Source organism: Acomys russatus, chromosome 7 (genome assembly GCF_903995435.1).
Source record: "Acomys russatus chromosome 7, mAcoRus1.1, whole genome shotgun sequence".
Lineage (NCBI taxonomy): Eukaryota > Metazoa > Chordata > Mammalia > Rodentia > Muridae > Acomys > Acomys russatus.
In genome coordinates, this window is record NC_067143.1 from 35,208,603 (window position 1) to 35,236,088 (window position 27,486).

The 27,486-nt window shown below is 46.4% G+C and overlaps 1 protein-coding gene and 1 pseudogene across 1 annotated transcript; both read left to right on the plus strand.

The window, feature by feature from the left end:
- The first annotated feature begins 4,245 nt into the window (after positions 1–4,245).
- Vps33b (VPS33B late endosome and lysosome associated) lies at positions 4,246–26,829 on the plus strand. The gene is made up of 23 exons (XM_051148785.1): positions 4,246–4,676; positions 9,273–9,353; positions 9,691–9,752; positions 11,173–11,222; positions 11,533–11,600; positions 15,345–15,390; positions 17,826–17,920; positions 18,766–18,870; positions 19,265–19,361; positions 19,572–19,649; positions 19,830–19,903; positions 20,300–20,386; positions 20,539–20,629; positions 20,854–20,928; positions 21,147–21,211; positions 21,309–21,363; positions 22,444–22,490; positions 23,320–23,452; positions 24,450–24,523; positions 25,665–25,766; positions 25,945–26,020; positions 26,136–26,252; positions 26,614–26,829. The coding sequence occupies exons 1-23, from the start codon at positions 4,581–4,583 to the stop codon at positions 26,691–26,693; spliced, it is 1,854 nt and encodes a 617-aa protein (XP_051004742.1). The 5' UTR covers positions 4,246–4,580; the 3' UTR covers positions 26,694–26,829.
- LOC127192339 (HIG1 domain family member 1A, mitochondrial-like) lies at positions 8,727–9,085 on the plus strand (annotated as a pseudogene).
- Positions 26,830–27,486: the final 657 nt, after the last annotated feature.

The window sequence follows — 27,486 nt, forward strand, 5'->3', positions numbered from 1 at the left end:
TCTTTGGGACAGGATTTACTTGAAAATCTTTGTCATTAAATTGAATTTTAGTAGATAGCACCAGAAGAAGCCTAACCAACAAAAGAAAAAAAAATTTTTTTTTTTGAGACAGGATTTCTGTGTGTAGCCTTGGCTGTCCTGGACTTGCTTTGTAGACCAGGCTGGCCTTGAACTCACAGCAATCCGCCTGCCTCTGCCTCCCTGAGTGCTGGGATTAAATGTGTGCACCACTGCTACCAACCATAAATTATTTTTTACTTTTAAAATTAGATTGTGTGCCACAGTGCACATGTTGATGTCATAAGACAGCTTGTAGCAATTGGTTTTTTCTTTCCACCATGTATGTCCTGGAAATAGAACTCAGGTTGGTAGCAAATACCTGTACCTGCTGAGCCATGCTTCCATGGCAACCAGAACTTGGACTCTTTGAATTGCTGGTCTTTTGAAAACGATTTAGGAGCAAGCAAAGCAGTTTTGAAACAAAGCCTTTAAACTTTGATGGTTGAGATCCTAACATAGAGTCCCAAACTACATGCTCAAGTTAAGCTGTACTTTGATAGCCCAGTCATGCCAGGCTTCTCCTGAAGATGCAGAAGACGCTGGAGTACACAGGAACTCAGCCCCTGCACTCAGGCCTGAGATGGCTCCTGGCAAATGACAGTTCTGGAGCTTGAACCAAAGCCTCTATTCTAGCAGTGTGTTGTGATGTGGCGTAATGGCTGATTGTCTTAGGCGTTAGACTGTGAAAGTTCTAGTAGGAGATGAAGCACTTCAGCAAGGAGACTCCAGTAAGCTTCACCCATGCCTTACTTCAACACCTCTCTAGGTAAAGTTGGTACTCCCAAATTAGGTTGGCACTTAAGCCTGGACATCCCAACTTTGACATTACCATTTATTAGAGTCTAGCTATCAGACATGGTTGGTAACTGGTGATATTGATTGCTGTCTTTTGTTTTCGAAATAGAGGTCTTGTTAACCCAGGCTGGCCTGAAACAGCAATCCTTTTTCTCAGCCGTGGAAGTGCTGGGATTGCTGGCTTGTGATGTCATCTCCCTAGAGAGGCTTCCCCAGCCACCCAGTCTAAAGCAGCTCTCTTCCCCTTCTGTGCCCTTACCCTTACTCTCTGTGGTTGGGGAAATCAATACCATCATCCTTCACCTTCCCTCATTTTGAATGAAGACCCCGTGAAAGAAAGAGGGCTGCTGTGCATCTATCCCTGTTCCCGACCACCACCACACCTTAGTATTGGTTTGTCAAGAGACGACTGAAGGACTTTCTAACAGTAAGCGAATCTCCTGTGGTGGCAAACACTGCCTTTAGGTTCCCGCCTTCTTACCCACCCAGACCTCAGCTAAGACAATTAAGCTTCCAAACTGACCTTTTCTGCTGGATCCTAGCGTCTCAGGTCCTGACTCACTGGTGTTTGGAAACAGCCTAGGCTGGGACACTGGAACCGGAGATTGTACAATTCCAGTTCTGTATTCACTGAGCTGTGGTTATAGGATTTCATGAGTCCCTGTTTTGAGGCTGTGCTGTTTTCACCAAGCAACAATGAGGTAGCACCATCGCCATGTCTGGTGGAGGAAGTCTCACTTGAGCTGGAATGCTGCCTCAGGGCTGAAGACCTCAGCAAGTTGATTGGCAGACACAACACAAGTGGACATTAGCTGCACCACAGAGGCACACTTTGCTACTGTAAGGAAGGAACATGTGGGTGAAGGCATCTCAAGGCACTTCTTTGCCTCACTGTGTCTGTCAGACATCAACTTCGCTAAGAGGGTGTGAGACCAGGTAGAGGCCAACATAAAACATGAACTCCTGCCAGGCGTGGTGGTGCGTGCTTTTGTCCCAGCATTCACAGGCAGATCGTTGTGAATTTGAGGCCAGCCTGGTCTACAAAGCAGGGCTCTATTACACAAAGAAACCCTGTCTTGCAAAAACCAAAATTAAAAACAATCCGAAACTCACCGAAACTTGAACTCCTGAAGCTCAGGCCTGTTTTTGTTCATCTTTGTTTTAACTTTATTTATTATTGTAATGATGCTGGAGATTGAACCTCCCAGTCTGGTTTTTGTTTTTTGATTTTTGTTTTTGGTTTTTTCAAGAAAGGTTTTTTTCTGTGTAGCCCTGGCTATCCTGGACTCCCTTTGTAGACCAGGCTGGCCTTGAATTCAGAGATCCTCCTGCCTCTGTCTCCTCAGTGCTGGGACTAAAGGCGTGCATACCCAGCCCTAGTCTATTTTATAACTTGCCCCATTGGTTTGTTTCCTAAAAGGATTCATGCCCATTAATACCACATTTGGTTGGTATGTTCCTTAAGTCCTTTGACCCTTTGTGAGGAATAGGTTAACAAATCCGAGAGACTAGGGAAAAAGAAGGAAGCCGAGAAAAGGGCACCAGCAAGGAGAGAAGGCAGCGGTGACTAGGATGCTGACCTGGTGCCAGAGGGTGAACATGAGAAATTGCCGCCCGCAATCTCCATAGGCTGGTGGGGATTCACAATCTAGCATAATCCCTCTCAAGTTCCTTGGCCTACTGGTTTAGGAGGCTGGACCTTTTAGTATAAGTAGTTTGAGTCAGACTGTTCTCCCTTTTGTAGTTGACTGGGGTTTTGTTTTGTTTTCGTTTTTTGAGATAGGATCTCTATAGCGCCAGCTGTACTGGAACTATGTACACCAGGCCATGTTGCCCAAAGTAGCCTTGAACTTCTGATCCTCCTGTTGACATTCAAGGGCTGGGGTTACAAACGTCTGTCAAGATGCCAGACTGCCTTTGTCTTCTTTAAAACATTTTTTTACCCTTTCCACCATTATTTCTTCATTTATGTATTTCCTCAGTCAATTTCTGTCTGCAGCAGCATGGCCTACATAATGAGACCTTGTCTCAAAACAAAAGGTCTGTGTAAGGCCAGGTGTGCTGGTGCACACTTTTAATCCCAACACTAAGGAGGCAGAGGCAGGCGGATCACTGTGAGTTCGAGGCCAGCCTGGTCTACAAAATGAGTCTAGGACAAGTAAGATAACACAGAGAAACTCTGTCTTGAAAAAAACAAAACAAAAATAATAATTAAAAATAAAAATTTGAAAAGTCGATGTAAATAGCACTATACAGATGTACTTCTGTGGTTTTTTTTTTTTTTTTTTTTTTTTTTTTTTTGTTTGTTTGTTTGTTTTTTTCTAGACAGGGTTTCTCCTTGTAGCCAGGTGGTCCTGGAACTCACTCTATAGACCAGATCCCAAATTCACCTGTCTCTGCTTCCCAAGGGCTAGAATTAAAGGCATGAGCCACCACTGTCAGGATACTTCGATATTTTGCCTCTTTAAAAAAGCGCACACACACACATATATGTATATATCTTATTTTATACACATTGGTGTTTTGCCTGCATGAATGCTTGTGGGTGTCAGATCTTGGAGTTACAGGCTGTTGTGAGCTGCCATGTGGGTTCTGGGATTTGAACTCGAGTTCTCTGCACCAGTCAGTGCTCTTAACCGCTGAGCCATCTCTCCATCCCGGTATTTTGCCTCTTCAATTTATTCCGTTTTGTAGCATGAATGTGTCGCCAGTTTATTCATTTTCCCCATAATGGCCATAAACAAGTCAAAACTCCAACATCCAAGGGTCACAGCTGATAAGCCATAACTTTCATAGTCCAACACATTCATTTCTCTCACAAGGCTCAAACTCGCATCTGACTTCTATTGCTAGGAAGCCAAGCACTGTATAGTTGGAGGCTACATAAACACCCGGGGCTCCAGCAGTCAGCGCTCTGCACACTTAAAAGAAGGGCCCAATTTCTACTTGTCGAAACCCAGTTGTACCCTTAACATGTATCCCTTTCTGGGATCTGGAGTTTAACGAATAAACAGTTAACAAGAAATAATCCCTTTATCGAAGGAAAACTACCCTCTGGTCACTAATAGGGACGGAGAGGACTTAAGCGGTTAAGAGCGCTTGTTGCTCCAACGGAAGACAGGAGTTCGGCTCAAAGCACTCACGCCTGGCGGCTCAGAACCGCAGCTTCAAGGATGTAAGGTTCCCTCTTTCTGCAGGCACCCGTACACACATGGCAGGCATGCACACACGCATACACTTTCTCCCTCACACTCACACAAATAAAAGAATGTTGTAAAAAATTTAACTCTGTGCCTCCTGTTCTTAAATGTCCCTTTCCGGACGCCGTCCTCTTCCAGTGCACTACGTGCCGGCACGGTGAACCGGACGTCCGGGAGATCTAGGAAGTAGCTTTTCTCTGGGTTAGAGTTGGAGGCGGGGTTCTTCCGGCACGCTGCGGAGTGTGCGGATGTTGTTGGGAATCCTACTGACAGGCAGAGTGGACCCGGGCGGGGCCCAGCGGCTGCAGGTCTACAAGGAGAGTCTCCCGAGGCTGCGGCCGTCTGGCCGGGAGGTGGTCATTCATCCGTCTAGTGCGGCAGAGGAGCGAGGGCCCCTCGGGGGTCCTGGGACCCAGAGCCCAGGGGTGCGGGATACCAGTCTGCCCTAACTCTGGGCTGTCGCAGGCCTTTTCAGAACAGAGGACATCCTGCTACTCTCTCACGGTAGCCCAGGTGACCGCTCCAATGGCTTTCCCCCATCGGCTGGACGCCCCTGAGCTTCCTGACTTCTCTATGCTCAAGAGGCTGGCTCGAGACCAGCTCATCTATCTACTGGAGCAGGTCAGTGCCGGCCACGCCTGGCGCCTTTCCTGCGTCAACAGTGTGGCTCTCTCAATGTGACTTCTTCCTTGCTGAGTCCCTTGGTATTTTCCTTGGAGCTTCCGTGGCAGGTCCAAAATGGGGCACTCGACAGGAAAAACCGAAGAGTAGTAAGAGCTGCTTGCGACCTGGTCAGGGAATAAATCGAAATTGCCAGCTTCTGTGCAGACGACAAAGACACCCTTGTGCCTGCCATCACTGAAGATGGAAATATAGTTGAAATATCTTGGTCCCTAGTTACATTCTAGTAGGTGCCCCGTAAAATAATGACACCTAGGGAGTTGGGTGGTAAGTGTATTCTAGACTTCCTGAGAAGTTCATATAAACAACAGCAGCAGCTGAGGTGATCTAAGAGTTCCCTGGGATCTGAGCTTGAAGAAAGAATATAAACATATTTTCCGTGGAGTAGGAAGAGCATGCTCCATTCAAGCTAGGGCTGCTAGATGCTAAGTTAGCAGGGAAGGACTAAGCATGAGTAGAACAAAGGGCTATGGGAAGGTACATTGTAGGGCTTGGGGATATAGTTCAGTGGTTAGACAGTTGCCTATGCCAGGTCCTAGTTTCCACCCACTGCACCCCATGTAAAAGGAAGCTATGCAGTCAGAGGTGGTTGTGCACACCGTTAATCCCAGTACATTCATTCATTCATTCATTCATTCATTCACTCACAGGCAGAGGCAGACAGATCTTTGAGTTTAGGGCCAGCATAGTCTACAGAGTGAGTCCTAGGACAGACAGGACTAAGAGAGAGAGAGAGAGAGAGAGAGAGAGAGAGAGAGAGAGAGAGAGAGAGAGGTAGGTTTACACACCAGGTTGAAGACCCTACACACCCATTTGTAGTGTGAAGCAATATTTGATATTTGCAATAGTGATTTGTTAAGTGGAACAAATGGATGACATAAGGCCAGTTAGCAGACTACTGGTTAAATGGAATTAATAAAAGCCCACAAAAAAAAAAAAAATTGGTAGCAGTAGAAATGAGAGAAAGTGGTGGAGCTTTACGGCTGGTTTTGTTTCTTTGCCTCTTACTATGTGTTCCGTGTTGTCCTCTGGCAGCACCTCTGACTCAGCCTATCAAGTCCTAGCATTACAGGAATTTGCCAGCACACATGACCTGTGATATAAGTTACAGTGAAAGGAAATTCAAAGACATTGATCAGTTGTAAATGTTGAGGAAGGAGCAAAGTTTATTTGACGTTTTAAATGTGTGTTATTAGGAAAATAGTGTTGCTACTGTAATTGTAGTGGTTTGCTCATTGTTCGTGTTCCCCATTAGCTTGGAAGGTTCCCAGGTATAGGAATAGCATCTGTTCTGCACTATGTACCCAACATCGAGTACTTAGCTTGGAGTCAGGCACATGGCTGGCATGTGGTTAATGAGCATTTGTTGAGTCAAACATTAAGCAAAAATTAAAAACACACACATACAAGTGTTGTTTAAAAAATACAGAAATCTCAAACGTTTAACAGATAAAGACTCAGGAGCCAGATTCAAGATGAAGGCTTGCTAGCTCAGAGAGGCAGAGAAAGCACTCAGCTGACCTTTCTACTCAGCCAACATCCCAGAAGGAAAAAACCCTTCTCCATGCTGTCTAAAATATCCTTCAACGCTGTGTCCTTTCTACTTCCTATGAGTCTCTCTGTCTGTTCCCCCGGACTACTTCTCACTCTATGTTTTTTGCCTATGTTCATTTCCTGTCAGCTGGTTACTTGCTCTGCTTCTTGACCTAGAGTTAACTTTATCTAATCCTGTTTACTGAAAGCTCTTAGCTAAAAGGTATGTACTAGGGTTGGCGAGATGGATCAGCCATTAAAGGCTAGGCTTACAACCAAAACGGTGTGTGTTAGGACTGAGCCCCACCACAACTAGAAACAGGGTTTTCCAGTATACAGTATTGGGGTTCACAATGTGATCAAATATCCTGCTACATACACGTGTAGCATGTGTAGACACAAAGTACATGTGAGTGCACACGCGCGCGCACACACACACATCTAGAGGAAGAGGCTAAGTGGAGGAAGTTGATTGATTTGGAGCTTAAGTAAAGTTGAGGTGTTAGTCGTGGGGAGCTGTGGATGTTCCCCTCCTTTGGAACCCTGAGTTCAATCCTAGCACCAGAGAGGGGTTAGAGGGAGACAGAGAGAAAGAAAAGGAAAGAAGAGGGGAGGGATGGCTGACTCTTAGGAGGGATGGAATGAAACTTGGAATGTGGGAGAACCTCAGAGGATACGAGACCATATGTTATTTCTCCTTTGTATGTCCCACAGTGTTAGCATAGAAATTTGCACATGAAAAGGTTTCAGCAAGTATGTGAAGAATGGAAAAGGTAAGTGCCTAAGAGTAGGGGAGAGCCTTATTAGTGAGGATAGAACTTCATCAGTGGACTGTTGTGGCAGAAGAGGCTCCACAGGGCAACTCAAGGTCAGAGGGAATCGCTGGACAATAATACCCTCCCCATACTAATTTTTTATTGTTTTCTTTTTGCTTTTTAAAATTAGTTATTTATTATTTATGTACATAGGTGTGAGGGTATTGGATCCCCTGGAACTGGAATTACAGACAGTTGTGAGCTGCCATGTGGGTGCCGGGAATTGAACCCGGGTCCTCTGGAAGAACAGCCAGTGCTCTTAACTGCTGAGCCATCTCTCCAGCCCTGTTTCCTTTTTGTATGTGCATGTGGCATATATGCATGCATGTTTGCACGTGTATAGTTGCATATACATGTGCCCGTGTATGGGGAGGCCCAATGTTGACATTGGTAGCCTTTTTTTGTTTTGTTTTGTTTTGTTTGTTTGTTTTGTTTGTTTGAGACAGGGTTTCTCTGTTTTAACCCTGGATGTCCTGAAGCCCACTCTGTAGACCAGGCTGGCCTCAAACTCACAGCCTGCTTCTGCCACCCCAGTGCTAGGATTAAAGGCGTGCGCCACCACTGCCCAGAAACATTGCTAGTCTTTCTAATCACCTTACACATTGAGGCAGGTTTTCTCAGTTGAACCTAGAACTTGCTGATGCAGCCTAGTCTAGCTAGGCAGCTCGCTCTAGGGAGGAGCCTTTCTCTGCCTACAGAGTGCTGGGATCGCAAGTGGCCCAACACTCCCACCTGACATGTGTAGGGTTGCTGGGAACCGAACTCCAATTTTCACACACTGCAGATACTTCATCACTGAGCTGTATTCCTCAGCCCTGATTTGTGTTTTTTTGGTGAATATGCTAGTCAGGATTGATACACTATTTGGCCTTGTGTTTGCCTAGGCTGATGAGTCCTGCAGATACCTCCTCATACATGGCTTTAATAATAACAATTAGCCAGCTGGACACAGTGACACACACCTGTAATCCTAGCACTCAGGGAGGCAGAGGCAGGTGGATCTCTGTGAGCTTGAGGCCGGTGGTGGGTATCGTGAGGATGGGTGGGGGAAGGGGATGGGTGGATACTGCCTGGGGCTTCCTCTTTCTTCTTGCAGGGATGGTGACTGAAATTGGGGCCCCATGCTTGCAGCACACATGCTGTATCCCCAAGTCACACACCTAACCAACCCTGCCTTGATTTTCAAAGTTGTGCACTAAGTGTGTCATTTTTGTAGCTAAAAGGAAAATACCACTGGAAAAGGTATTTATCACTTAGTTGAAGGAGTTGCCGGATGCAGGGTGGGCTTTTGTTGAGGTTGTCTTCATTAGGATGAGAAACTGTCGTGAGGCAGAGTAGAAGAGGCAGTGGAGAAGAGAGACAGTGACCAAACACAACTGAGTGACAAGGAGTCAAGCTGAGAAAGTGGAAAGTTTTGTTTTTTGAGGCAGAATTTTTCTGCCTTGGCTATCCTAGACTCACTTTGTAGACCAGGCTGGCCTCAAACTCACAGTGTTCAGCCTGGCTGTGCCTTCCATGAGTGCTGGGATTAAAGGCATGTGCTACCGTGCCTGGCTTGGAATATTTCTTTATATACAAAATATGAGAACACAGCAGGACTGGAAGGTGCGACGAATCCCCAAAGATTCTCTAAGAAATCACAATGTCAACCAACACAGACTTTTCTCATTCTTCATATGATGAAGGTCAGGGGTCTGAGTTTATTCGGAAAGCTAAGGAGACACAGTGTCCCCATTGGAATGGCGGGGTTTGCAGTAATTCTCACATGTGGGTGTTACAAACTGAAGAGCAGGGAATATGAAAATGTCCGTTCCCTTGATCCACATGCGTGTGGCAGCCCAGGGCTTTGTTGTGGGAGCCATGACTCTTGGTATGGGCTATTCCATGTATCAAGAGTTCTGGGCCAAGCCTAAGCCTGAGAAGAAGTGCTGCTGCCTTGGCCTGGGAAGTGCTTGCTGTAGACAGGCGTCTTGCATTGAGGTTCCATGTTTGTGTCTATAATAAATAACATGGGTTTAGACAACAACAACAAAAAAGCATTAGTGGTGCATACAAACAGTCTTAGCTAGGTGTCTAATGTCCTTTCACCTCAAGACCAAGTTCTTGTTCAGTGAGTGCCTAGACAAATTCCCAGAGGAAGGGAGCTTGTGTGACCTATGAGTGATCAACCATACTTTCTCTCCTTCAGCTTCCTGGAAAAAAAGATTTGTTCATAGAGGCAGATCTCATGAGTCCTCTGGATCGAATTGCTAATGTCTCCATCCTGAAGGTACAAGCTTTTTTCTCATCTTTTCTCAGGGCAACTCCTATGTCTTTTCTTCTTTGAGCAGTTTTTCTTTTGATAAGCATAGCCAACTCCTGCAGAGCGGTGCCCTTGACAGGGTAAACACAGTTCACCTAAGGCAGACGCGCAGGGGCTGATGATGTGTTTGGGTTATGTTTTACTTTTGGTTTTTTGCATTGACAGTAAGGAAGGAAGTTTTAGTGGGGTGGTTATCAGCAGAGCAGATTGACTTCAGAATTCACCCTCCAGTGTTCGCTGCCTTTGCGTCCTGCCTTGGGCTGCTCCGACTCTCCCCCATTGTCATGTTGGATTCTCTCCGTAGCAACATGAAGTGGACAAGCTGTACAAGGTGGAGAGCAAGCCGGTTCTCAGCGCCAATGAACAGTGAGTGTTTGGGGAAGTCTGTGGCCTCCCAGATGGAGGAGGTCCCTGGGGGAACAGTTGCCTTACTTTGTCCTTGCCTGAGACCTGTGACCACAGTGCCCGTGACGTGGCCCACTTCCCTGAGTGTTCACAGAATCCTGCTCTTGATTGCTGGTCTGCTTTTCTGCAGTTTCCCCCACTCTGCCCTTTCTTCTCTCTACTCCGTGTTATCCACAACCACAGTTATTCCTTGTCTGAACATTGTTATGCTGCCATCAGCCACCACCAGGGGTAGCTGGAGATGGCTCATGCTGTGCAAGTCCAGCAACCCGAGTTCAGTCTCGGAAGCCATGGAAAGGTGGAAGGAGAGAACCTGCTTTCAGAATTGTCCTCTGACTTGGACATGTGTATCTGCACCCACATGTGCACAATAATAGTAAACAGATAAATAAGTAGCTAGATAAATAAATAACAAGAAAAAAAAATGAACCTCTAGGGTCAGGCTGATAGAACCTGAGTTTTACCCACATAGTAGAAGAAGAGAACCAACTCCCACAAGTGGCGCGTATGTACAGACATACAAATAAGTCTGTAAATCCTTAAAGGAAAAGCCTCAAATTATCTAGGCCTTGATGCTACTGCTATAGCCTTGTTCTTCATATGTTCTTTCAGGCCTCTGGGGACATGTGCTTCCACACACGTTGCAGAGAGCACCTTTGTCCTTTGTGCTGCTCCAGTCAGTCTGCTTAACACCCTCTCCTGTCCTTCACTCCTAGAAAGAGCACCAAGTCTTGAGCTCAGCCCCACTCTTCTTTGAAGCTCCCTTCCAGGCCGAGTTGATTTTCTTCTCGAGATTTCCAGGGCATTTTGTATTTTCCTGTTCATGTGTCATGCAGTCATAGTCTGTTGTGCTGAAGATCAAACCAGGACATTGAGCAAACGCTCTATCATTACACCATATCCCAGCCCTTTGATTTGTTTTAAATGCTTCCCAAACTTGAGTAGTGTATATCTTTCCTTATGGGAAAAACTTCTAGCTATGTGGAAAATACATACATACATCCCAGCTCTTATTATTTTTAGTACTTAATTGATTTTTATATGTATAAATATAATTTGTAAAAAAATATATGATTTGTAAATTTATTAATTTGAATATATAATATTATACATATATATGCACATATATAATTTTGGCCCATTGGACCATCAATTATTTAAGAACAGTAACTCCTGGACCCACCTTAGAGCCAATAAAGGCAGTCATATCATCACATTGTACCTGTTGTATTGGAAATGTCTTCTGTGGTGTCCCACAGTAGTTCAGAGATCTGTAGGCCTGGTCAAGAAGGGCAAATGACTAAAGACTTGCTTGTTTTAATTTCTTCTTAGGTCCTGCCACCCTCATGATTTTTCCTAACTTTCCCTTTCTCATCTGTAGGTTGTGCTTCTTGGTCAGACCCCGCATCAAGAATATGCGCTACATTGCCAGTGAGTGAGCCATGGTACTGTGTGGAGCTAAGCAGGGAAAGGGTGGCCAAGGTGGAAGGGCCTTGGCCATAAGGACCCTGTGATAAGAAAAGACCTGCTGGGCACACTGGGGTTCTTTTTGTAAATCCTGTCCTTGGGAGGCCAAGGCAGAAAGAATCCAGGTTTGAGGCTAGCCTGTGCTACATAGCATCTTGGTGGAGGTTGGGGGGGTGGATGGGATGGCATCAGGAAGGGGAGAAAAGTTCTGCTTCTTTGTCTCTTGTCTAACAAATGGCCCACGGGTTGCTGGGCTGCACTCCTCTCTCTATAGATCTTGTCAATGCTGACAAATTGGCAGGCCGAATTAGAAAATATAAAATCATCTTAAGTCCTCAGAAGGTGAGTTTGGATTCTAAAAGGGGGGATATGGGATGAGCCGGGAGGAGGACTTGGTGGGATACACTTATGTGGACAACCATCTACTTACCTCAGACAGAGAGCTGATGACAGACCAAGGTATGGCTACATCAGAGTCCAACTTGGCGAACTAATGAGTTTTATTGGAGTTATTTACAGGCACATGGTAGGGCATACTTATAGAAGCAGAAAAGACTGAAAGACAGCTGCATCACCAAAGCCTACCCCTAGCATGGGTGACAGTCACAAAAGCTAGAAACCTGGGGTGTACTGCACAATCTGCAGGCAGCTCAAGGCGAGTGTCCTTTTCAGATGGCTCAGGTGGTTTGTTTCTTCCATGGAGCTGGGCTTGACTGTGACTGACCCCGAGTAGTCTTTATTGCTGATAGACTCTTGGCAGGGAGGGACCTAGTGAATCTGGCCAGTTTCTGGGACTTCTCAAAACTGTTGTGAGTTGTTTACATGCTGTATTTAATGAGCTTCCCTAGAGGACTGAGTTTCTATCTCAGAGGAAACTACTATGCCTCGGGCCTGGGATGAACAGCCAGAGGCATGCTGTCTTTTCAGTACATATCTATGGCCACTAAATAAAGGGTCTCTTATCAAAGGTTGCAGAATTTGTGAATTACGGACTAGTGACTTCCATATAGATTTCTTTGTTATTTCTCTCTTTTTATGGGGGTTGGGAAGGGATGGTGTGGGGTTCTAGGGGTCTAATTAAGGTCTCTAGAGGTCTAATTAAGGTCTTAGGTATCCTAAGCAATCACCACAGTCCTAAAATAGTTGGAATAGCTGTCTATTTTTGAAAGGGCTCCTGTTGCGCATCCCTGTCAACACATATCCCTGAGTAGTAATGGTGCATGGCACTGTTTTCTCCTACTCCTGTCCCCATAGGTGTTCCCTCTCAATATTTTCTCCCTGCTTCTATCTTCTATACCACATTTGTTTTGCTTTCTCCTGGACTCTTGTCCTTCACTCTCTTCATGAAATACACACACATACACACACACACACACACACACACACACGCACGCACGCATGCACACACGCACACACCACACTCACCATTTTCTTTGAGACATGAGTCTATGTAACTCAAGCTATCCTTGAACTGTTTTGTGTAGCTGATGGCCTTGGGCCCTGACCCTTCTACCTCTTCCAAGTGCTGAGATGTCAGGTGTGCACTACATCACTGACTTCTCTTGGTTTTTGTTTTTTTGTTTGTTTGTTTGTTTGTTTTTGTTTTTCTTGAATATAGCTTGTTGTATCTGTTTTTTGGTTTCTTTTTGGTTTTTCAAGACAGGGTTTCTCTGTGTAGCCCTGGTTGTTCTGGAATTCACTCTGAGGACCAGGCTCGCCTTGAACTCTGAGATCTGCCTGCCTCCTGAGTCCTGGGATTAAAGGCGTGTATCACCACCACCTGGCTGCTTATCATATTTGAAATAGGATCTTGCTGTGTATCCCAGGCTTGCCTTCAACTTATGATTCCTGTTCCCAACTCTGGAATGCTGAGATTGCAGGCTTCTCTGATCATGCCAATCTTAAACCATTTAAATTACACACACACACACACACACACACACACACACACACACACACACACACACACACACTGATATGTGTGCATATACATATGTGTATTTGTGTGTGTGTGCATATATATATGCACACACATACACATCAGTGGCTGGATCTCAACATGTCAGTGTGTCTTAAACAGAACTTCCTGCTCTGCCTCCTCTCTGCTCCTCTGATTTCTTGCATGCCATTCTTCCTAGGTGTTCCTGCACAGCTCTTCCCTCAAAGACTGCTAAATGCCTACACCTCTATAAAGTTTTCCCAGTTTTAAGGGAAATGAAAAAGCATAATACATAAATAAAACTGATGAAATTTGAGGCAAGGTGGTTGCAGTGTTCCACTGTAGGTTGATGAGTTTGGGTGTCCTGTTTCATGGATTCTGAGATTAATATCCTCACCCATTGACTGCCTCAGGTTATTTCTGGTACTGCCATGAAGTCCATGAGACTGTAGTGCATCACTTATGTCTGCGTTCTGTAGGCTCAGAATTGAAGGGGCATGGATGGTGATGGCTGTCTTGCCTGCAGAGTCCTGGGCTGATGCAAGCCGTCCTGTGGAGAAAGACAGAGAGCACAAGGCTGTGTCCTCACCCCTGCCTTCTTTTGTAAAGCCACCAATATTCAATCATGGAGCCTCCACGCTGGCTGATAACCTACGCAAACGTGGTGAATTCTAAAGACTTTGCTCCGGACACCATAATTAGATTAACTTGGCACTCTTTTAATATCTCACAGAGGAGTTTAATTCAACACTGAGCTCTTGGAGGATGTACTGAACCTTATTCAGACCCTGAATTCCAAAGAGGCGGGAAGAGTAGGGCCCAGGGCGTAGCTTTGCAGTGGAATGCTTTCCTAGCTTGTGGTTTGTTTGGTTGTTTTGTGGGGTTTTTTTTTTTTTTTTCTTCTTCTTCCTTTTGGATTTTTGAGACAGGATTTCTCTGTGTAGCTTTGACTGTCCTGGAACTCGATCTGTAGACCAGGCTGGCCTCAACTCAAAGACCAGCCTGCCTCTGCCTCCTGAGTGCTGGATGTCATCACTGCCTGGTGGCCACAGGTGTTTTTAAAATCTACTTACTGTTTGTATGTCACTCATGCACAAGATGGTAGCAAATGCCATGGTGCTCAAGTTGAGTTCAGAGGCCAACTTTTGGGAGTCATTTCTCTCCTTCTACCATGTTGGTAGATCAACTCAGGGATCAAACTCAGGTTGTCAGTCTTGGCAGCAAGCACATTTGCCCACTGAGCCATCTCACTGGTCCTGTTAGTTTGTGAGACAGAATGTCACTAACTAGTCTAGGATGGCTTAGAACTGTTCAGCACTATCTGCCTTGAGCACCCAATCCTCCTACCCCAGCCTCCTGAGTGCTGGGGTTACAGATGGGTGTCGCCACTTTGCCCTGGGGCCTGGATTTGATCTCTACTACCTGTTCAAACTTTTCCTCGTTGTGGCAGATAAACTCATGAGAAAATTTAAAAGAAGAAAGATTTACTTTGCTGTGGAATTTTAGAGGTTTCAGTCCATGGCTGGCTAGGGCTGTAGGTGGTTGTTGTGGTTGTGGTTGTGGTTTTGACATATAGTGCTGGCTGACCTGGAACTCACAGAGATCCGCCTGCCTCTGCCTCTGTGGTGCTGGGATTAAAGGCGTGCGCCACCACACCAGCTCTGTGCCCATTGCTTTAAAGCTGTTTGTTTCCTTCATGGCAGCCAAGAAACAGACAGGAAGTGACCAGGGTCCCACAGTCCACTTCAAGAACACATCCCTTGGCTGGGTGTAGTGAGGCAGAGGCAGAGCTCGGAGTTTGAGGCCAGCCTGGCCTATAGGGTGAGTTCCAGAACAACTGCACAGAGAAACCCTCTCAGAAAACAAAAGAACAAGCCAAAACAAGAGAGCGTATCCCAGGCCACCCATGGCCTCTGCAGTTGCACCACGTGGTTAGTGTATTTAGGTCACGACCTAGCCATCTCAGGAAATACCCTCACAGATTCCCCTGGCACAGTGCTTTACCAATCTTTGGAAGTCTCTCAGTCCAGTCAGGTTGACAGTCAAGATTATTGTGACATCCCGCATCAGAAAAGACAAGGAACGGACAGAATCAAGTTGTTAGTAATCATTTTTTCCCAATCAGCTAATTGGCTTTTCTCTTTCAGTTTTATGCATGTGAGATGGTGCTTGAGGAAGAGGGAATCTATGGAGGTGAGAGGAACCGAATGTGAGTGAAGGGACAGAGAACATATGAAGAAAGAACGATCTCCTGTTTCCCACTTCCCAGCTCCTTCTCTGGGGCTCACCCCTGTTGGTCTAGTGAGCGGTTCCTGGGGATGAGATTGGGAGGAGGACCCAGATGAGGACAGCATGGGAAGCTGGGGCTAGAGGACAGACTGCCCAGCTGCTGCCTCTCAGCTTCCCACAGACAGGTGGCCCCAGACTCCTCAGCATGGGCTACTGTGTCTCCCACAGTGTGACTCCTTCCTCTCCCTTCAGCCTCTCCTTTCCTTAACTTGTTACCATCTAATCACAGGGCTTTGTGCTTGCTTTTCCTCTGGCTTAGGTTGCCCTCTTCCGTGAGAAGTTAACCCACTCAAACCTTACTCAGGTTCTAAGCTTGCCTGACTGTCACTGCTGTCTCCTTTTGTAGCTCAGGTGTTACTGGTGGCCTGGGTCTGGGCGGGGAGTCCCAGCCTTTCTTGGCCTCTTATCCAAAGGATTGAAAATAAGGGCCGACGCATATCTGCAAAATAAGCACGATAACTTAATTTGAGATTTAGTGTTAATACAGATTATAAAGGGGTACACATCAAGATTGTTAGCCAGCTACAGGAGTGAGAGTACTCAAGGTCCCAGGCTAGTGATCAATCGCTTTCTCTCTTTGAGACAGGGTCTTTCTCTATAGTCTTGGCTGTTCTAGAACTCACCATGTATAACCATGGCCTCAGATTCACAGAGGTCCTCCTGCCTCTGCTTTGGAATGCTGGGATTAAAGGTGTGCACTACCATGCCTGCCTTGTGATCTCTTTTCATGGGGTCTAAAGGAAGGAAGGGCATGGCTAGGCGTGGTGGCCCACACCTTTCAGTCCAGCACTCAAGACTTGTAGACCCAGCCTGGTCTACAAAGTGAGTCCAGGACAGGCAGGGCTACACAGAGAAACCCTGTCTCAAAAAAACTTAAAGAAAAAGAAAGGAAGGGCTGGTTATTGAGAGCCACAGTTGGGGTTATTCTCCATTTTGATTGATATATTAGATCATATATTCACTTTTTCTACTGCCCATATCCCTACAATTTGTCTAATTTTAATCATATGTATGCCAAATCATTCACAGGCATAAGATGGTAAAGAGGGCAGGGTTCCTAAGAGGTCACTTGAGGATACAGTTCAGGCCACATCAGCCTTTCCATTCTTTGTACCTAATATATTGGGAATACACGAATAAAAACTGTCTAAATTTGTTACTAGGGATGGAGAAACCTCTAATATTGTTCAGAGATGAGAGGAGGTTGCTCCGTACACTGTTAGGAGAGGAGTGTGTATGCATAGTGCATGCAAGCAAGCCAAGGAGCTAGGCTACCACGTGCTTTATTTCAAGGGGGGCTGCAATAAGCAAAACCAAATAGAGTCTGAGGCTAAACTATCTCCTATGCTTGCCTGCTTTACAGGCAGGCCTTGGGATTGTAATATTACCCCCATTTTCCTGGGTAGCTGGTCTAATAGGCCTATGGCATCAGGCATAGCTTTATTTAGCTATTTGAAATACTGGGTATTATATAAAGGGCCTTGGACATGCTAGACAAGGGCTCTACCACTGAGCTATTATATGGATCTTTTTTTAAACTTCCTGTTTATTTACTATTTTTTGGAGACAAGGGTCTCTATGTCTCACTAGCTGGCTTTGAACTCACAGAAATATGTCTACCTCCGCCTTCCAAGTGCTGCGATACAGGGTGTGCATTACCATGCCCAGTCTCTTTTACTTTCTTATATTGAGTCAGAGTCTCACTGAGTTACCTAGGCTGCCTTTGCACTCACTCCACAGCCTAGACCAGGCCGGAAGACATTCTTTTCCCCATAGCTGTGGTTAATCCATGTCATCTTTGTGCTCGTAGTTTCCTTATTTGTTTTGTGATGGAAACAAACAGGGGCTCATGTACACAGAGCACATACGTACGTCACAGGCCCAGGGCTTGCTATTTTGTTCTTTGGGAGAGTACAACTACAACGAGTACTGTGTCATAAGTTGTCTGCTGTATCTGTCCACCACTGGATGATAAGTTCCAGAAGACTAGGGGAGTCCACGGTCTTCACCACTGTCTCCAAGGGCTTAACACAGTCCTGTGTGTAGATGAATTTCAGTTTTACCTGTTGAATCGTGAATTCAGATGAGTGTTTGCTCAGCACTTGTTCTAAACCACCACTTTCCACATTGCATTGTGGGCCGCTGTGTACGCATCTCCTTCCATGATGGTATTAGATGCTCCTTGAAGACACGCTGTTTTTTACAGAATCTCCGGAGCTAAATGTGATCACTGGCATATAGCAGGCACTCAAGTATTTGTTGTATGACTGTAGCAGACCTTCATTTAGCATGGAGCCAAGTACCTTGTGCCTGAAGGCTGATGTTCTCTGTCCTTTCAGATGTGAGCTGTGATGAATGGGCCTTTTCTCTGCTGCCTCTCGATGTGGATCTGCTGAGCATGGAACTGCCAGAATTCTTCAGGGATTACTTCCTGGTAATGCTGGACCCTTGAGTCTTGGTATCAAGAGATATGTATTGGGTCCAGTGGACTAGAAGTATTGACACCTTTTTCTAACACATACAACTTATCATAAGTGACATTGATTTTACAGTTGAAGGCTACAGGTTGTTTTAGACAGAACTTTGGTCAGGGCTCTCAGGCAGCTATTGCTGTGGTCAGACACCTGAGAAAGCTCTTTTTGTTTTTGTTTGTGTGGGTTTTGGTTTTTTGAGACAGGATTTCTCTGTATAGCCCTGGCTGTCCTGGAACTCTGTAGACCAGGTTGTCCTCAAACGCACAGAGATCCGATCGCCTCTACCTCCCAAGTGCTAGGATTAAAGGCGTGCACCACCATGCCCTCTTAAGAGAAGAAAGACTAAAAAAAAAAAAAAAAAAAAAAAAAAAAAAAAAAAAAAAAAAAAAAAAAAAAAAGAGAAGAAAGACTTATTATTGTAACTCATGATGTCAGGGGTTCCAATCAGGCATGGCTGAGAGGGCACAGCAAAACAACTCATGATGGCCAGGAAAAGAGAGAGAGAATGCCTGGCAGGCTTGTTCTGCCTGGGGACTTGGTCATGGGTGGTCTGATCAGCTGCAAGGCAGATCAGTTGTAGTCCTCTCTGGAAGCACCCTCATAGGTATACCAGAGCTTAGCTTTGCTGCTCTCCTAGGTGCTTCCGCTCCATCAGGCTGACGTCAGGGTCAACCATCACAGAGTCTGTAAAATGAACCTCTCCAGCATTCCTCAGACACTGCCACCCCATCCCAGGGCATCTAGGACTAGCCATTCTGCACTGATGAGTTGACATGGTTCTTTGTGGCCCATGTGCTCGCTGCAGGAAGGTGATCAGCGTTGGATCAACACTGTAGCTCAGGCCTTGCACCTTCTCAGCACTCTCTATGGACCCTTTCCTAACTGCTATGGCATTGGCAGGTGTGCCAAGGTAAGAGTGCAAACAGAGATCCTGTCCTTAAAGCCTGTTTTTCTCTCTCTTTACCCAACAAAGATTATCCCTGGGCATCTGTGACAAAAAGGATATTCTTTCCTGTGCTTTTATGTCCCAGGATGGTTCCCTAGAGAGCAAGGTCTGTGTGGCCAACAGATAAGCGAGAGCGTCTAGGCCACATTCTGAAGTCTTTTTCTCTTTGGGGCAGGGGAACATTTTCCTCGCTGGTATGAGAGGATAGAAGCAAATAGGAGTAGAACAGGCCCGCATTCCTCACAGTTAACTCCCTTCTGGAGGATAAGGCAGGCTATGCCACAGAAGGGTAGGCCTCTAAGTATAGGGCTTCAAGAGGACCTGGACACAAAACTGAGGTGGTCTTGGGCTCCGGTAGATGTCATATGATCTGTGGAGAAAACTGGAGGAGGAAGAAGACAGTGAAACCAAAGGTCGAAGGCCAGAGATTGGACACATCTTTCTCCTGGACAGAGGTAAACATTGCCCGGCACTCCCTTGTCTTTGGGTCCTAGAAGGCAGGAATAGGGCAAATATGCAGGCAGAGGTGGGATCCTAAAGTTAGGCCTGTGACTCGTATATTGGTGTGAACAGTGGCACAGGTGGGAAGTTCTTGAGTTGATATTGAGCAAACTGAATAAAATGCTGGGTCTTGGGAGCCTTCATGGTTGTGGTCTTGGTTTCAGACATGGACTTTGTGACAGCACTTTGCTCCCAAGTAGTTTACGAGGGCTTGGTGGATGACACCTTCCGAATCAAGTGTGGTAAGTGCCATGATTCTCTGCATCTTGGCAAAGGGGAAATGACCCATCCTCTGGTGACTCCTCTGGTAGGGCAGTACTTGGGGGGGAGCCTGGTGACACTGGGAGACCTTTAGCAGAATTAAGGAATGAGTGGGAGAAGGCCTGGGTGGATCCTGACAGCTGCTTCCTCTGCCTTCAAAGGGAGTGTGGACTTCGGCCCAGAAGTCACATCCTCTGACAAGAGCCTGAAGGTGCTACTCAATGCTGAGGACAAGGTGAGGGTGTGGGTGGATCCGAGGGTTTACTCAGGACCACTGCTACAAAAGGCTGAGGGCGAGGCCATGTTCCTGGGATGTTTACCCCCATCAATTAGGATCAGACCCAAACCAGAATGATGGCTCCCACCTGTAGTTTTATCTTTTGGAAGATGGATCAAGAGTTTACGGCCAGCCTCAGCTATATAAGACTGTCTCAAAATCCAAAAATCAATAAATGGCGGAAAAGACTGGATCCAGAGCACAGTGGCTGTGCCTGACACCCCTTCTGATAGCAGCTCTGTCTGGTCATTCTTTGGCTAGCGCACCATTTGCTGTACCGTCACTCTGCTCATGAGGCAGGCAGGGGCTGTCACAGACCTGACATAGTAAGTGCTTCCCCTCCTCTGCTTGCAGGTGTTCAGTGAGATCCGGAATGAGCATTTCTCCAATGTCTTTGGCTTCTTGAGCCAGAAGGCCCGGAATTTGCAGGCTCAGTATGATGTAAGGCTCCGAGGCCTGTGCCTCTGTTGGTTTCCTCAGTGTTCCCTTTCCAACGCTATGGTAGGCCTCCTGTGCCTGCTCGTGGATGGGGAGCAGCTGAGGGAGAGTGGAGGCTTCCTATGAGGTGCTGACCTATGGGGACATCTCCACAGCGCAGGAGAGGCATGGACATAAAGCAGATGAAGAACTTCGTGTCCCAAGAGCTCAAGGGACTGAAACAGGAGCACCGCCTTCTGAGTCTCCGTAGGTGCTGGCTGGACATGAGGGAAGGTGACTGTGTGCCCTCTGGGGGAGTGCTGCTGTGCCATGGCTTTCTTCCAAGAGGAGACCGTTGTTCTCTTGGCAGACAGTCTCATCTAATTTAAGGCAGGAAAAGGTGCTGATGGATTTTCCTTTATGAGGTTCTTGTTCTGGCCATCAAGGATTATCCTAGAGCCAGGAAAGTCAGGGGTTTGTCCCTTCTGCAGATATCGGGGCCTGTGAATCAATCATGAAGAAGAAAACGAAGCAGGACTTCCAGGAGCTAATCAAGACGGAGCATGGTAACTGCGGGAGCCTCACCAACTCTTCCTCTTGTTCCCCCCATCCCCTGACTCCCAGCCCCCCAAAAAGATGCTTTTTACCCTCTCAACTGAGGATGCTGCCCATGTGGAATGCTGGGGGTCCCTTAGTTCTGCCCAAGGATGGAGAAAGAGATAGGGAGACAGACACATACCAGCCAAACCGATCTCCAGTAATGCTGTTCTCTGGTTTCTTGCAGCACTGCTGGAGGGCTTCAACATCCGGGAGAGCACCAGCTACATTGAAGAGCACATAGACAGGCAGGTGAGCACATGTGCAGGCGGCTGTGGGGCTGGAGGTGGGGCTGCCAAGGCAGAGCCCTGAGCCGTCAGTCCTCCCTGACCCCTTCCTTCCTGTGCAGGTGTCACCTATAGAAAGCCTTCGCCTCATGTGCCTTTTGTCCATCACTGAGAATGGTAAGCCCTGAAGACCAAGCCAGGAATGCCAGATTGAGAAATACGTATGCCCTGGGATAAAAGAATTAATGGATTTAAGAGGCAAACCTCAACAAACAGGATTTTTATTTATTTATTTATTTTTAAGTTTTTGATTTTTTGAGACAGCATTTCTCTGTGTAGCCTTGACTGTCCTGGACTCACTTTGTAGACCAGGCTGGCCTCGAACTCAGAGATCCACCTGCCTCTGCCTCCCCAGTGCTGGGATTACAGGCGTGCGCCACCACAACCAGCTAGGATTTTTATTTTTATTACTTTATTTTTTGTCATTTACTGGATTCTTTCTCCTTTAAAATGAGTGAGGTGGGTCATCAGCAGGTCTCAGGGAGCTTATTGTGTAGCTGGAAACAGGACCACCTTCAGTGTACTCCATGGTGCCCGTCATCCCTTAGGTGTGCAGTGGCATTTCTCTTCTCATTCAATTTGACCTCTCTTCAGTAAGGCTTCCTGATAAAAAGCGGACTGGAAGACTGAGACAAAGCGGTTTGTTTGTTTGTTTGTTTCATAAGCACTGCATAAAGCTCCAATTGTTCACTTTCATGGCCACATGCTTTTACTGTTGACGCTTTCAGTAGATGGTGAACCGTGCTGCTCTCTACCTGGAGACACATTTTGTGCTTCTGCATCCCCTTCCTTGTAGTCGGGAGCCCAGCTTCTTACACACTGGAGACCTCTGGAGTTCTTCACTCCTTCTGCTTCTCAGGGCCTGTAAATCAGTTCCCATCCCTTAGCTGGAACGCACAGGAAGACCTGTCTTCTCTTGTCGCATCTTTGAGATTCTCTCAATGGGTTTGAGACTATGATTGTTGAGTGTGCCTTCCTTAGTCCCAGTGGCTCACGGCCCATCCTTAGAGCAGGACACCTAGGCTTTATCTCTCAGTCAGCAAATTAAATTAAGCAGTGCGTTCGGAGCTGTATCCTATGCAAGGGTAACAGTTCTTCTCTCGGGTTATGGTGGGTTGGTTGGTTTGGCTGTACCCCTCTGGGGGCCTCAGCTGGCCTTTATCCCTCACATCCCTGCCTTGTTTCCCTTACTCTTAGGTTTGATCCCCAAGGATTACCGATCCCTGAAAACACAGTATCTGCAGGTAAGGAGGGAAAAATACACTCCTTTTTTCCATTTAAAAATTACATTTATTGGTCTGGAGAGATGGCTCTGTGTTTAAGAGCCCTGTCTGCTCTTCCAGAGATCCTGAATTCAATTCCCAACAACCACATGGTGACTCACAACCATCTTTAATGGATCTGATACCCTCTTCTGGCATGTACATGCAGATAGATAGATAAATAAATTAAAAAAATATTTTTAAATCCTGTTATTATTTTTTTCCTATGTTCATCTACTCATTCAAACATTGATTCACAACCATTTGTAACTCCAGTTTCAGGAAACTGAACAACTTTTTTTGACCTCTGAGAGCATACACTTGGTACATACACATTCAGGCAAAATACTCATTAACATAAACTCTAAAGAAAAATCTCAAAACTGCTTACTGATAGTGTGTGTGTGTGTGTGTGTGTCTGTGTGTGTGTGTGTGTGTGTGTGTGTGTGTGTGTGTGTGTGTGTGTGTGTGTGTGTGTGTGTCCATCCCCGCATGTTCTGGAGTGCGTGCCTGTGGAGGTTAGAGAAAAACAGGAGATGGTTTTCTTCTTCCACCATTTTTGGGTCCCCGGGGACCAAACTCCGGTCATCATGTTTGGCACCTTTGGCTGCTGAGTCATCTAGCCAATCCCATTCTTCCATTCTAAGTAGTTTCTGCTACTTCTTATGGCTCTTTGATACTGTCACACATGTGAGCTCTTTGAATAGACACTGCAGAGTACAGCTACGCATTCCTCCCCTGCCGTCTGTGTCATTGACTGTGCGGTTGTTGGGTGGGCACTCAGTAAATAACTGACTGGAAATTCCTTTAGAGCTATGGGTCTGAGCACCTGCTAACCTTCTCCAATCTGCGGCGAGCCGGGCTTCTAACAGAGCAGGCTCCGGGGGACACCCTCACAGCAGTAGAGAACAAAGTGAGCAAGCTGGTGACTGACAAAGCTGCAGGTGAGCCTCCATCTCCCACCCCCGGGAACTGTCCCTTTCATGGCAGCAGGGAGAGCCCTCTGCGACAGAGAGGATCGGGAGGTTGGTGTCACTGCGATGGCTTCTTCTGCTAGTTGAAGCAGGTTCTACATACCGCAGACTCAGCACATGCTGACCTTGGACGTGAGTTCTCACCTAATCCTCCAAGAGGAAGGGATTCTTCCCCTTGTGTTTCTTCTAAGGAAACGGAAGCTTAGAGCAATTTTTTTGGTAGCATAATTTTAATTTATTAAGTAATTATTGCCCTGCATAAAATTTTAACTTACAAACTTTCAAAATTGTCATTTCGTATCAGAGATGATACATTTCCTTGACTTGCTTTAGTAAAAAAAGAAAAAAAAATCTCTTCAAATGATTTTTCTAATTATTATCAAATTTACTGGCAGATTTTTTTTCATTTTGAAATCTTTTTTAAAAAATATTTTTTATTTATTTATTCATATCCCATCTCAATTGTTATCCCATCCCTTGTATCCTCCCATTCCTCCCTCCCTCCCATTTTCCCCCTACTCCCCTCCCCTATGTCTATGACTGAAAGGGACTTCCTCCCCCTATATATGCTCATAGGGTATCAAGTCTCTTCTTGGTAGCCTGCTATCCTTCCTCTGAGTGCCACCAGGCCTCCCCATCAAGCAGACGTGGTCAAATATGGGGCACCAAAGTGTGTGAAAGTCAGTCCCCACTCTCCACTCAACTGTGGAGAATGTCCTGTCCATTGGCTAGATCTGGGTAGAGCTTAGAGCAATTAAATGGCTTGTCCCTCAGTATATCTGGCTGGTTTTATTCTAAAGCTGATGCCTACCCTAGAAATTAAGGTTACCTTGTAGCTGCCCTGAGTGGGCTGATTTCAGTGATGAGGAAGGCAAGGCTGGCTGTGGGTGTATCATTCTTTCCCGCCCTACATGGCGCTGTGGATCTGTGGGTCTTAGATGGAACCCAGCACAGATTTCTTCCCTAGGAAAAATCACTGATGCCTTCAGTTCTCTGGCCAAGAGGAGCAATTTTCGTGCCATCAGCAAAAAGCTGAACTTGGTATGTAGATCAAGGTTGGATGGGAAACACTGTTTCTTTTTTTTCTCCCTTTGGTTTTTTTGAGACAGGGTTTCTCTGTGTAGCCCTGGCTATCCTGGAACTCACTTTGTAGACCAGGCTGGCCTCAAACTCACAGAGATCTGCCTGCTTCTGCCTCCTGAGTGCTGGGATTACAGGTGTGCACCACCACTGCCCTAGCTGTTTGTTTCTTTATAGTGTACTTTGAATCCATGTTAACCTGTATGACATTGCATTTCTTTCTTGTGTCTGTACAGTGTGTGTGTATGTGCATGCATGAATGCATGTGTGTGAATGCTATAGCACACATGTAGAAGTCAGAGGAAACTTCAGGTGTCTGTCCTTACCTTCTGCCTTGTTGGAGATGAAGGCTTAGTTGTTTTTTCTCTGTATAGGCCAGTCTAGCTTGCACACTAGCTTCTGGGGGTTCTCCTGTCTCTGCCTCCTAATTTCCCATAGGGCACTGGGGTCAAATCACTTGTGCTCATGGGTTCTGACAAATTGAACTCAGACTTGTGTAGCAAGTAATTTTACCCACTGAGCCATCTTCCTGTTTTCTGTCCTTCCATTTAAAAATATTACTTTATGTGATAAGTGTTTCCTTGCATTCATGTGTGGGCCAAATGTCAGCCCAGTGCATGAGGCAGCCAGAAGAAAGTTAGATTTTTCTGGAACTGCAGTTGTGGGTTGTTCTGTAGGTGCTGGGAATTGAACTCAGGTCCTCTGCAAGAGTCCCATGTCATTGCATTTCTATGAAGGAAACTTTGCAGCGTGAGCTTAATTTAATAATGAGACAAAACATAAAGAAACACTGTTTGATTAACATGTAACAGCACTTGTCATGCCAGAGAATACTGAGAAATATGGGTTCCAGGCTCCCTGGGAAGGGGCTAGAGAGAAGAGCCCCTCCAGCACCTTCCCAGGGAGCAGAGGAACTCCTGCAGAGAAGAGGCAGGTATTTAATTCAATGCTCGTCTTGGTTATGGACTTCTTGTCAGGACCTTTGCTGGCTCTCACTAGTAAAAGTATGAACTGTTGCTCAGGGTGTGCTATTTTTGTGAGACCTTTACAAGGTTAAAGTGCTGGGCTATCACCTGCCTAATGTAGGATCTTTGCTCTCTAGATCCCACGCGTGGATGGGGAATATGACCTGAAAGTGCCCCGAGACATGGCTTATGTCTTCAGTGGCGCCTATGTGCCCCTGAGCTGCCGAATCATTGAGCAGGTGCGAAAGACTCACTTCTGCTTCTCTTCCTCCTGCACTCTTTAAGCTTCTTCTGGGTCCTTGGCCCATCTCAGTCTCCACTTCCCAAGTAACTAGCAAGAGCCTGTGTCTCGCTGCTCTTCCTTTCTTTCCTAACTTAGTGTCAGAAGACTTGAGACCAGTGTTCACCCCTCCCTAGGTGCTGGAGCGGCGCAGCTGGCAGGGCCTTGATGAAGTGGTGCGCCTGCTAAACTGCAGTGAGTGTGCGTTCACAGGTGTGTGGCATGGTGGCGTTGCTAGTGCCCTAGGGTGTCAGGGAGGAGTGGGCTGGACACATGACCCTGGACCAGCGTGTAAGTGATGCTGGGGAGTCTGCTCTGATCCTCATAGACATGGCCAAGGAAGACAAGGCTTCCAGTGAGTCACTGCGCCTCATCTTGGTGGTGTTCTTGGGGGGCTGCACATTCTCAGAGTTATCAGCCCTGCGCTTCCTGGGCAGAGAGAAAGGTAAGAGAACAAAAAGGCGAGAGCTGGGCCGCATGGGTTCTGGGAGACAGCATGCCCTCAGCAGGAAGACTTTCCTTCTGGCTGAGGCACCATCGTGCACCCTTGCTGTGACAGCCACGGCAGGAGGTGGGGAGCGCAGGCCTCCCAGGTCCCATACATCGCAGTGCCCAAGAGACTGTTAGTGATATTTCTACTTTTCTAGTTTTCTCCCCACTTGTTGGGGACAGGATCTTACTCTGTTGTACAGATGTGTCTGGGCCTGTAACCCTGCGTTCTGATCCTGGGGCACTGTGGGACTGGTGGGCTTGGTCTGCTGGGATGTGAGGTCTGTTTAGTTACTTCTGCTTCTCTTGACTCTTAGGGTACAGATTCATTTTCCTGACAACAGCCGTTACAAACAGTGCTCGCCTCATGGAAGCCATGAGTGAGGTGAAAGCCTGAAGTTTTCCTGGCCAGTGTTGAAGTCATTCCTGATTGTGGACCCCCAGTGGGATGCTGGTGTTTGACATCCACCTGCTAGAACCCCCTACCTCCCCAGCTATACTATTCAGAGCTGGGGACTTTGGGGCTTTGGAGAGCATTCATGTCCTGTCCACCAGGATGCTCCTCTTTTGTTTATGAAGTATCTATTGTTCATGCTCCTAAGGGATGAGGGCAGAGGTATCCCTTGTTAAATCCCATTTGAATAGTATTGTAAATAAAGCCTCTGTTCTCAAATGCAGCACACAATCCCTTTTTTACACAGTGGAGCCTCATAAACTTCGTGGCCTGGACTCTGATTGATCGCTCTGGACCTGCTCCAGTTTTCCCTAGTAAACGTCACTAGCCTGCTTTGCACTAATGCACCCTCAAGTGTAAAAGAAGGAGGGTGGATTCAATGTTATACCCATAAATAACACCTCATTTCCCATCTCTGCAGTCCCTGGCAACTAACATTCTGCTTCCTGCTTCTGTGAGTTTAACTCCTGCATGTGAGCAGACCTATATGCTGCTTGTCCACTGGTATTCTTAGGCTCAGCCATGTTGTAACACATGCTAGGACGTCCTAATGTTGAAGACTATTCCATGTATGGTGAGCATCCTCGTCATCCATTCATCTACTGGTAGACAGTTGGGCTGCCTCATCTTTAGGTGACTAATGCTGCTGTGGTGGCGCATGCCTTTAATCCCAGCGCTTGGGAGGCAGAGGCAGGAGGATCTCTATGAGTTTAAGGCCAGCCTGGTCTACAAAATG